The 12,079-nt window shown below is 44.1% G+C and overlaps 1 protein-coding gene across 2 annotated transcripts in view; it reads left to right on the forward strand.

The window, feature by feature from the left end:
- Slc24a3 (solute carrier family 24 member 3) overlaps positions 1 to 12,079 on the forward strand; it is a 502,316-nt gene that overhangs the window by 423,405 nt on the left and 66,832 nt on the right. For both annotated transcript variants that reach the window (NM_053505.3, XM_087654830.1), the window contains 1 exon segment: positions 8,888 to 8,962. In NM_053505.3, the coding sequence (NP_445957.2) occupies positions 8,888 to 8,962 (75 nt within the window).

Consider the following 12,079-nt stretch of genomic DNA (forward strand, 5'->3'; position numbering starts at 1 on the left):
CCCACTAAATATTCAGAAGAGTTTGGGATGACCATTGGGATCAACCACATTTATTCCTTAAACACAGACTCCATTTTAAGTCAGATTATCATATAATACGGCAACAAGCCCATCCTTTTGCAAACACTATGGTAAACATACACAAATTCCAATCGTTGTGCTTTACATGATGAAATCAGAGAACCTTGGATTTTTCCAGATGTGAAATGGAAACTTCCACGTCCAAATCCATATCCAAGCTTGCATTCTGGGAAAAGAAAAAAACAAAAAAAAAAAAACAAAAAAATAGCTGTTTTCCCTTTTTTTTTTGTCTCATTTGCTCTAAGCTATTACTTTGTAGAGCAAGTAGAAGTAAGAGGACATTCAGTCTCCCATGATTCCTTTCCACCCTCTAACGCCAGAGAAAGTCCCCTCCTCTAATCTGATATTGTGTTAGACAATGAATGCTAATGGAAGAGGGAAGGCCCTACTTCTAGGAGCTTAACCTCCCACCCTGTGTGTGGTCTAGCTGTCTGATTACTGAAGTCACATGGTTTGGGTGAATGATCCGTCTTACTCCATTTCAAATGCATGGAAGTTCTGTACCATCTTGGAGATCAAGTCCTCTGATGACCTGTTACAAATCAGGGCACCAAAATGATCCCTCAAATTTGAGACTGCCCTATTATATTATGTAAATGAGACTGTATTATAGCATGTAAAGGAGAATGCATTTACCCTATAAAATATATCTGGTGCTCACTTGATGGGTGTCTGTTTTTAAATAAGTTCTGGTCTGGATTTTTTTTTTTCTGTTCTCTTTTCTGTGAAAGGAGCTCATGAAGGAGCAGTGATTTTCTTACTTGGTTCTATACACAGTAAAGAGGGATACCTTGCAAACAGGACTGGCACTTACAATAGACGAAGTAAGAAACCCCTATACAAGCACAGCCTCTCATTTGTAGTAGCATTCTTCACACACACACACACACACACACACACACACACACACACACACACACACACTCATTCTCTAACTTGAAGTTCCTAGTTAGCTCTCTTTGCCCAGTGTATCATGACTAGACCCTACTGCTCAGTGGGGAAAAGGCTAAAGGGCTATGGTTTCCTCCCTAGCTTCTTAGTCTCTGTGTTTTTCATTTCCATCTGTGACTCTGACTTAGGAACTACTGTCCTCTAGCAGACACTGTAAGTGCATATACATTGCCTGACCACGCCAGTAAGATGCGGATCCTCATGATTCTGTGGTAGCCTGTGGGATGACTGCTAACAACAGCCCTAAAACAATGGATTTTTCCCTTAGTTAATTTCGACTTCTCCTACCTGAGTTCCTATCAGTATAGTGAGAATGGCCACATGATTTCTAGCCCCCATCCCCTTTTAGCGGAGGGACATTTAAATCACCAAACACCTATGACTAAGGAGACCAATCTCAAAGGGTAGAAGAGGGGGTCGTGAACTTTGATGAGAAAAAATTACATCCTTGTTTCTACTAACCACCCACATCCAGCATTTCACCCCATTATGAAGAAGACAGAACATGGGAGTCCCTCAGCAGCACCCGTGACATAGTCAGCCATGGGGATGTGGTGCTTTCATGATGTATTACAGTTACTGCACATACCTCCCACCTCCTTCCCCATCCAGCCTGACTCCGGAGCAGTTAACTCCTCTCATAAAAGACTCTTGCTCTTAATTACAGAGAAATGGTTTGGGGTGGTGTGTGTCCTTGAATGGACCAAAGGTCCCAGGGAAATAGCCCCTTAGACTAGCTGGAGCAGAGCAAGCTGTGCAGGCCTGGGGTGCAGGCAAACTCTGAAATAGCAGAGGTTTGCATCTATCACAAAAGCTACAGCACATAATGTCGGAAAAGGTGGAAAAGTCTCTTCTTAACCTCTAGGAGATGCAGGTCATCATGAGCGCTGTGTTTATCATTCACCATGCTCGAGGGAGAGCATCCAAATTTCATTCTCTATACACCCTGTCCTGAGGGGACCTCTTTTTTTAAAACGTACATCAGGCAGCAGCTTGTTGACTTGTCAGTTGTTTTTCTTGTGTAAACTGGAGCTCAAAATGAGTTTTCTTAGGAAAAAAAATGTGAATTTACTTTACGTTCCTATTGTGAAAGTGAATAAATAAAGCGAAAGTTCACAGGATGGAGAGATGGCTCGGTAGGGAAAGTCCTTCCTGCACAAGTGTGACAACCCGAGTGTGCATCTCCAGAACCCGGGTGAAAAAAAGCAGAGCTGGGCGGCGCATGCGTGTAACAGCAGCTGCTGGACACAGAGTCTGGAGGATGGCAGGAGAACGTTGGGCAGTCAGTCTAGCTACTCGGCTTCTGTTTCAGTGGAAAACGCTCTCTCAAAAAGTAAGGCGGCTAGTGACAGAGGAACACACACACACACACACACACACATGAAAGGACAAGAAAAAACACTCAGAAGCTCATGTTTTGAAAAATCATGGCATAGCAAAAAGTCTAGAAAGCTGGAAACCTTTTCCATTCCTTTAGTTCTCCACAGTAGCAGCAAACCTGAACGGTACCAGGCTTCCAGGAAATGGCCACACCAGCCCCTCTTCTGTCGGGGCATCAGTGCCTGTATCGGCACACCGTCTCAGTCTCCCAGCTCCAGACCGTGTGGTTGTGTTTGCTGAGATGGAAATTGGCTGTAGAGATTGTGTCGGCTCAAAAGCTTGGAATGAGGGGCTGGGGATTTAGCTCAGTGGTAGAGCGCTTGCCTAGCAAGCGCAAGGCCCTGGGTTCGGTCCCCAGCTCTGGGGGGAAAAAAAAAAAGCTTGGAATGAAACCCATATTTATGGTCTTCCTAAACTTTTTTTTCCATGAAGTTTGTGTGAAATAGTACTTCTCTGAGACAACAGCAACTTCATGTTGTGCAGTTATTGTGGTGTTTTGTCTGCTTTGATTTTTTTTTAAAAAAACAAAAAAAGAACAAAAAGCAGGAAAGCACTCACAAAATAAGGATTTAACTTTTAAAAATATGTCTGACATGCCATATCAGTCATCAAGAAAAACCAACCATACATAGTATATTGAATTACGTGCACATATACTTCATATTTCCAAAGATACTCTGTTTTTATTATGTATATACAGAGAGTTATAATATATAATCATATGTATAATTTTATTGTAATCAATTACTTTTAACCTCTTTGACGAATTCAGAATCCCAAAAGACAGAAGATTGTGTTTTCCTCTGTTTGGGAAGTGTGATTCTTTTCTCATTTATACCACTCTGAAATGAAATGGAGTTATAAGAAGGGAATAGAAGTTGCATATTCAGTTAAGAATGTGTGAAATGCACTCCAGAAATAGAAAGGAAATATCAAGAAGAAATTCCAGTTGGGAGGGGTTTCTAGGCCTATGGGGGTGGGGCGGAGCCTCTGGGAGGGATTTTCAGAGCTATGGAGTTGGGCCGAGCCTCCGGCTTGGTTTCGGAGGAGTTCGCCATTTGGACATCCTTTTGCAATCCCCACCATTCACACTACTGCTTAATGAGGTCAAGGGCAGAATTACTCATTGTCGGTTTTCTCCTGGGACCCTGTTCTGGACTCTTCACCAGGATGACTTGCCTTGCCTCATTTTCATCCTTGTGTGACAGCCGCTTGTCACTCTGCTCTGGCTTGGGTGACACATGCAGACAGATGCACAGGATCGTCTCTTTTGGCTCAGGGGTACCAACATGTCCATCTCCACCAGGAAATGTGTTCAGGGTGTGAGTCAGGTGGACACCGCCTCCATCTTCCATGAGAAGCACAGGGAACTGTGTGGACTCTATGGCGTTCACGGAGCCATGTTCCGGGAAGACGAAACAATTACCAAGCAATGGCAGAGGTTTTCTTTCTGAGAAGTGGACAAGTGGAGCAGTAGTCTCAGTATGCGTCTAACTAACTACCTTTCTCCCTCCTAGCACATCCCTACCCATACCTGCTATCGTTATGCTTTGATCTCTTGACCTGCATTTCCCTGAAACTTATTTCTAAATTGAACTGTGACCAATGCTGTTTTGTCCCTTAAGCTCCAGCTTCTGTCTCCTTTAGCTACATTTCTAAGACTCTTATCTTAACAATGTAAAGTAATGGAGGAAGGCAACCCTCTCCCCACAGGAGGCAACTCAATGGCAAAGCCTTGCCTCCTCAGGGTACTGTGTGGCACTGTGTGCAGACACAGGGACTTACAACCTAAACTTCCTAGGTTCCCATCCTAATTCTCCCCCAATTCTACCAGCACAACCTTGGTCAAGTCTCTCAATCTCTCGAAGCTCCCATAGCTGGTAAGAGAGAGCAAGCCAAGAGTCAGCTCCTGTCACTAGTAGGGCTATTCTGCTATACTTGCAGACAGGAGCCTAGCATAACTGTCATCAGAGAGGCTTCAAGTAGCAGCTGATGGAGACAAATGCAAAGACCCACAGCCAAACATTAGGCAGAGCTCAGAAAGTCTTGTGGGGGAGTAGGGGAAGGATTGAGGGAGCCGAAGGAGTCAATATGCTACAAAAGACCTACAGAGCCAAATAGCCTAAGACCATGGGGATTCACAGACTGGACCACTAACCAAAGGGCATGAGTGGACTGGACCTACGCCCTCCTATGCATATGTAACAGATGCACAGCTTGCTCTTCATGTGGGTCCCCCAACAACTGGGATGGTGGCAGGGGGCTGCTGTCTCTGACTCCCTTTCCCCTAGCTGGGCTACCTTGTCTGGCTTCAGTAGAAGAAGATTTGCTTCATCCTGATGAGACTCAATGTGCCAGGGTGGGTTGAAACCAGTGCCTTGCCCTTCTTTAAAGAGAAAAGGAGGGGGGATAGGAGAAAGGGGAATGGAAGGGTGAGACTGGGAGGAGAGGAAGGAGGGGGACTGCAGATGGGATGTAAAGTGAATAAATAAATAAACAGGGAAAAATGGACAAGCCTTTACATACTAGGTTGGTGAGCAGAATGCATAAAATAGGCATTTCCATCCCTTGGTTGTAGAGTCAGATAAATATGTTCATTGTCAGTGAATGGTGTATTAGAACGGCAGAAAGGACAGGAGTCCCGATGGAGCCTTTGCCATATCTCTGGCAGTGGAAGCTTTGGACATATATCTTCTCTCAGTTCCCTCTTGAGGAGAGAGATTATTCCCTGGTTGATTCCTTCTTACAGTGCCCCACCTTCACCCACTCTGTAGCAGGGAAATCGGTTTTATCACATGTTACATCTTAATCTGGGCCTGAGGTTTGTCCACAGCCCAGATGCTAGAGACAATTCATAATGAGAGAAAATGTATTAGAGTCTGCTCAAATTTGACATCTGGACTCACGGTATGGCTCATTTCCTGCATTAGTACATCTCAATGGGTAATTTATACTACACTTTCCTGTTCTTATTAAGGTCATATATGCAGAGTGTTTAAGCAGGGAACCAGTTATTGACGGCTCGGTATGGAAAAATAGCCATCTTCCAGCCCCATTAGAACCAATTTCCCACTAATGTGGCTGCTCTCAATATCGGCTGTGAAATCTCTGAATGCCATGCTGAGGTGGTAGCTGTTGGGTTTTGAGTTACAAGTGTTCTGTATTGACTTTACGGCATGGAAGAGGAGCCGTTAGCCCCAGCTGTCCCGGTGTTACCCTCAGAGACTTGAATCATAGCTTTGGTTACACAACCATCTGCTTGATTTATTACAACTATGCAACCACTCTTTGCAACTTAAAATATAGATTAATAATGATTCATAAATCATTATTAATAAATTAGACCTTTCGGGGACAGTTCTGTTTTCCTAGTAGTTTATAACTGTCTTTTTATTTGTTTCTGTTTTGACTTGGGTTTGCATTTTACTTACAGATAAGGTCTCACCATATAGCCCAGACTGGCTTTTACCTCACAGTCCTCCAACCTTAGCTTCCCAAGGGCAGGGATTACACGTGTGTGCCACCACACTTAGCTACAATTGCTTTGATTTTGGTTTTGCTCTCTTGCTTAGTTTTCTACCTTCTGTTCCTAAAACTCTCAAACTTGTGTGTGTGTGTGTGTGTGTGTGTGTGTGTGTGTGTGTGTGTATTCCAAATTATCAGATATGCTGTCTTTTTTCTTTTTGGCACATTTCTTCAGGAGTGTTCTGATCTGCTCCAGTCTGGCTAGGCACCTTCTAAACTTGTAGCAAATATTTTTTTTATTTCACACTTTATCTTCCTGCTATAATTTTCTTTTGCCATCCTTCTAGAAATATCCTTCACTTATTATTACAGAGTCTAGTTGCTAAGTTCATGATATTTTATAACATGTTTTCTATGTAGTTCTTATTTTGAAGAAGTGTGCTCTCTGGTAATGTCTGATTAGTAATGAAGCATCGGGGACAAATTTTTAAGGGAATTAAACTTTACACTTTATTCTCTGACTTGTAACTAGTAAGTTGGTTGTACAAACCAACTTTCAGGTAAAATAACCTCTCTCTCTCTCTAATTTTGAAGACAGTATACATTTCCTTCTGGTTCCCAATATCTTTGTCTTTGAAATCAGGTGTCATTCTGATGTTGATCCTTTATCTATCTCCCTATCTTTCTGTCTTCCTCTTCCTCTCCAGGCCTCTCCCCCCTCTGCCTCCCCCACATTTCCTTCCCTTTCACTCTTCCCCCTCTTCCTCCCTCCTTCTGTCCCTCCTCCCGCCACTTCCTCCTTCATCTATCCCTGTCCCAATTCTACGGTCTGTTCTTGGCTGACTGTTGTGAAATTTTGTGGCCATATATTTGTAGAGTTAATCAAGCAAGTAATTTGGGTTATATCTTTCTTTTGTGGCTGTTTGTGGTGTTACATACGTGAGGGTCTTTGACTCTGAAAATGTAGAAGTCCTTGACTTCTGGAAGCTGCTTGTGGACAACACACTCGAATCTCCTCCCTCTGTACCTGTTTCCTGAACGGCTGTTCCTCAGGCACTGCCACTCTTATGCTTCGTTAAGATGAGGAGTAGACAGTGGCTGGGCTGTTAAAATGAGGAAGTCTGGGAGCGGCATTCTTAAACAGTCTTTGTATTTCAAGGTCCATCTGTGGCCTGACTTCTGAATTTTCTAAGCCAGATGAGTGATCAGTTTTTCCCACGCTTTCCGGATTCTAAAGTTGTATAGCTCAGATCATCTCCCTTCTTTGCTTATTTGTGGGTTTATGTCTCGTTTTAAAAATATCGGTGTTGTCACATGGTCACAGTAGAATAAGAGAGAGCAAAGGCTGCAGCGTGAGTTCAGTCTGCCATCCCAAAGCCCAGGCGCTTCGCTGCAAGAGGTTCAGAACTGATATTTGTCTCAAGCTGTAAATTCGTTTGGCCGATTATAATAAACTGAATAAACACCCAAGACCTTTTGCAACCCGCTGACAAATGAACAGTTTAGTTCAATTTATTCTGTTCTGTCCATGGTGAGTGATGATGAGCGGAGCCTCTAAGAGGCCACGGTCTCAGGGAGAATGATGACGGGGAAAGGAAAGTCTGGGGTTGTTCTGCAGCAACTGCTACAGAGTGAGTCTCATCTGGACAGCCCTGTCATCCTTAACTTAAATCAGCCAATGCAAAACCTAATGAGGAAAAGTAGCTGTGGAGACTAGCTCCATGTCGGTCTACTAAGGAGAAGAATGTACTCGTGGAAAGAGGCTGCCCGAGCTTCCCTATCACTTGAATATAAAAAGCCTTCCCTCTCTTTACTGTGCCTGGTCTTTGTCGCCGACCCAAGCAGTCAGTGTCAGCAGGGGTATGCGAGAGCACCTCACTTTGGGGCCCCCTTTTTTGGATGTGCTGATAGAGCACGTGGCCTGTCACTGACCTACCTGGGAGTGTTCACATTTGTGGTGTCCGTTTTCACTTACGAGTCCAAGAGTAAAAGCAGTCAACAAAGAGTCCTGTGACCATGAGTTAAGTGACACTTCCAGAGAAGGGGATAACCCAACCACCTGCTGACGTGGTTCTGTGGGCTTCTCCATATTTCTCTGTACAAGTCTACCAAGGTAGAGCTAGGTATCCCCTAAAGAGAAACTGAAGGATTTACAGAGGGAAAATGGCTTGCCCACACCTGCCTGGGATGCTCAGACCTGACTTTCCAGCTGTCGTTATTTCAGCAAGGCTCCTCCTCCTTCTGCAGACCTGGCTTAGCAATGTGCTGCTGCCCTTAGTCTCAGCAGTGCCAATGAATAGACCAAATGCTAAAGTAACGTTCTTTCCCAATTGCTAGGTAAACCCATCTGTTTTTAAAGTCTGATTAAGTTTGGTCAATTACTAGCAGGTCTAATCACATGTTAGAAATGAGGCGAGAGAACCTGGAGGGTCTACAGGGACATGTCTGCCCTCTGACGGTTAGCAGCTGCCCAGTCCTGGTGCTCGGTCCATATTGACTAAAGCTTGAGTTCAAAGCTGTCATTCCTTTCACAGTAGACTCCTACAGTGAGCACCTTTGCTCTGGGGCTTCACCCTGACCTTAGCCACACAATTCTGGAAACACTCATGAGTCAGAGACACCAGCTTTCTTCTCTTCTTTTCAGAGGTCAGGCCTAAATCACCTTGGTACAAGTCCCTTGAGCCCTCCCATTTTTTTGGAATTAGTCATTTCCTGTCAGTCTACCTGCTGTGTCTGCTTTGAGAACACCCCATCTAATACATGTAAAGCCTTTCCGTAGATCCCAGCTGACAGGCAGATTGATCAGGGCCAGGCAGCAGACACTCATGAGTCTCTGTCTCTGGTTTATTGCTGGTCAAGGAATGCAAATGACTCTGCTGACGTGGAAAGGGGAAGCGCAGCCTTTCTCTTCTATCTGGCTCTCCAGGCAGAACAAGTGCTGGCAAGCATCGCCCTGTCTTGTTTGAGTAGCCTGACAGCCTGTTTCCTGTTTGTCCCCCTTTTCCTTTAGGTCGTGGCTCTTTCTTCCTGGTGCCTGCTGAGGGATTCCATCTACTACACACTGTCTGTGGTCGCACTCATTGTGGTAAGTTCCTTTTACCATTTTAGTTCAGTCTTGCCTGGATGCCACACAGGACAGCGTAAGACTTGTCAGTGTGGCATGACTCCCAAGGTCATAGTGGCTAATGAGCAAGTGTATGTCTCTGTGTGGAGATGGTTTTTCTTTCTATCCTGACCACCCAACCTGGAAATGACCTTAAGTCACCCCTTTCTTCCAACTCCCCTAGATTCCTTTGACCTAATTTTCCTGTAGATTCCACTCACTTCACTCAGGGCTTCAGTTCTAACCTGAATGGATTTGTCCGCTGTGCTGTAGTCCTTGGTGAGTCAGGTTACAACATGGAAGGACTTCTGTCAGGTACCACCCTCCCCTTTCTATCCCCAGTAAACCCTCAGAGTCATCCAAGTCTCCCTCAAGAAACCCCATCGAATGTTCTTCCCTTGTTTAACCGACCAGAAGTAACTAAACTCCTTAGTTCAGCAAGCAGAAGCACATGAGAGTAGGTGGTTACAAATAGGAGAAACAGATAAGAATCAGGTGACATGACCCGCAATGCCAGTCTCTCCCTATGACAGTTAATTCTTGGTGTTAACTTGGCTGGAGTAGTCAGTGGTCCATTATTTCTGGGTGTTTCTGAGTACTGGTTATTTCTGTGTCATTGTCACAATACCTGACAGACACAACGTAAAAGAGGAAAGATTTGTTTTGGCTCAATGTTTCAGAGGGCTTCAGGCCAGCATGGCGAGGAAGGAGGGATAGCCATGGTGGTGTGAGCATGTGTCAACAACATGATGGATTCAGACACAGAGAATGAGACTGGAGCAAGTAGCCAGGCTGTTTACTCTCTAAGGCCTGACCCTGGTGTCATAGTTCCACCAGCTGGGCCTCAGTTCCTCAACCACGTAGAGAACAAATAAAATGTGTGGGATAGTTCCAGTTCAAGCCATAATATACTCTGTCCAGTCACAGCATGTATACCAATAGAATTTAAAACAGAAGTCCACTCTCACCAAAGTGAGTTGGTGTCAGCCAACCCCTCAAGCACCTAAATGGAACATGGCAGAGGATAGTGAATCTGTTCTCCCTGCTTCAGCAGAGTTCTCTGTCTTCCTGTGCCCTTGCACATTGGTGCTCTCAGCTCGTGGGCCTTCTATCTCAAAGAGGGAACTGCCCCATCAACCCCTTTCTTATGTCTCTGGGCTTGTTCCACAGCTATACTATCAGCTTTTAGATGGCAGATGTGAACCAATACCTCATAACTAATATAATATACACATGCGATGTGTGTTTATTTATTGGTTCTGAGTGTCTAGAAGACCATAACTATCACATCTTCTTACTTTAATAGATGAAACTATTACATCTTCTTACATTGCCATTAGATAAATCTCTCTCTCTCTCTCTCTCTCTCTCTCTCTCTCTCTCATTTTCTCATCTATGTATCAAAACTAGACAACCTGCTTCTCCAAGCACTTTCCAGTAAGCTGTTTGGGATTGAAGACCATCACAGGGTTTGTCCTGGAAACCAAGTTACATATGTTCTTAAGCTCTCTGAGCTCTAGAGCTAAAATGGAAATTTCTGGCAGAAACCAGACTCACATAAGGAGCAATTGTGTTTACCATTAGAGTCATGGCAATAGAACTTCAGGACACATGTGAAGTCCGTGCTTATTCTCTGCCATTAGGAAAAGACTAGCCACTTCAAACCAAGAAGACTCTTAATGTCATCCCAGACTTTCCAAACACAGTTTCTGGTCAGCTTTATCCTGCAAGGGACCCACACACATTGCTCATATGCACTCCACTATTCTGCCCTTTTGAGGGTGCTTTCTCATGCTTTTTGAAAATTATATCATTGTTTTTGGAAGAGGCATGTATGAATAGGGGATGCCAACCAAACATAAATTAATGCAACTGTCCACTGTGCTGAAGTTTGGAATGATGACTATACTCATAAACACAAGGCAACAACATGGAAAGGAGACAGTTGAGGTCTCCCAAAGCACGGGCCCTGCCAGATCCACTCCTTAGAGCAGTCTCGCTAGCGTCGTCTTTCAGCATAGGTGCCTCCTGGACAGTGTGCGGAAGAACTTGTCTTCAGTTCAACTTATCCAGACCTGTCCAAGATAAAGCAAGTGTGATTGCTGCTAATGGGGTGTGAAGAATTGAAGAGGCTTGGCTTCTCTGGGTCACAGGTGACACGCCCTCCTGAACTTGGTCTTTGGGCCAAGCAGCCATCTGTCCCTGAGGCTATGGTACATAAATCACAAAGCTGAGATAGCTGAACATGCTGACTGCTGGGGCAGCCCTGTGTTTCCTTCAGCCAGCCACAAACTGCAGCATCAAATTACTCCTTGCTGTCAGCTGGAGGCTCAGGCCGTGTGTTTACAGATGGGTTGTCAAAATGGGGCTTTTTTTGTGACTTTGAAGGAAATTGCATTTGTCTATTGTTAAGTACAACAGATAAGATGGGAGTCTTCCGGGATAAATATTGCTTTATTGCAAGTGATATTCCCCAATTTTAGTGAGCATCCAAAGTGATTGGTACTCTTATCTAAAATGTGGAAGCCACAGATTTCCGTTCTGGAGTAGAACCCAGGCAATGGTATTTCAACCTGCATCGTCTTCACCACAGGCACAGTGTAACTGTGAAAAGTGGAACTTCTAGCTGTGGACGGAAATCATTTGCCATAGCCATGGTTATTTACCAAGTCAGTTCTGAAATTCTGAAAACAAGATCATGGTAGTTTGTATAAGCTTAGTTTGTCTACAGTTCTAACTTCTGTTAGTGAGCATGGATGATATCCTCATCGTATCTGTCTACATGGATGGATAGATAGATAGATAGATAGATAGATAGATAGATAGATAGATAGATAGATAGATAGGTGATACATAGGTAGATAGAGATTTTCCATATGTGTATGTTTGTTTGTGTTTATGTATGTGTACATGTATGTGTATGTGCATATGTGTACACAAAAGTCTGATGTTGAGACGTCTTCCTCAATCACTTTTCTCTTTTATTTTTTGAGACAGGTTCTCTCACTGCAAAAGGTACTTCCTGTTTTGACTAGACTTGCTGGTCAGGGAGCCCAGGATTTACTTGGCTCTACCCACAAATGCGTGCTACCCCTCTAG

This window comes from Rattus norvegicus, chromosome 3 (assembly GCF_021556685.1).
Source record: "Rattus norvegicus strain SHRSP/BbbUtx chromosome 3, alternate assembly SHRSP_T2T, whole genome shotgun sequence".
In the NCBI taxonomy this organism is placed as follows: domain Eukaryota; kingdom Metazoa; phylum Chordata; class Mammalia; order Rodentia; family Muridae; genus Rattus; species Rattus norvegicus.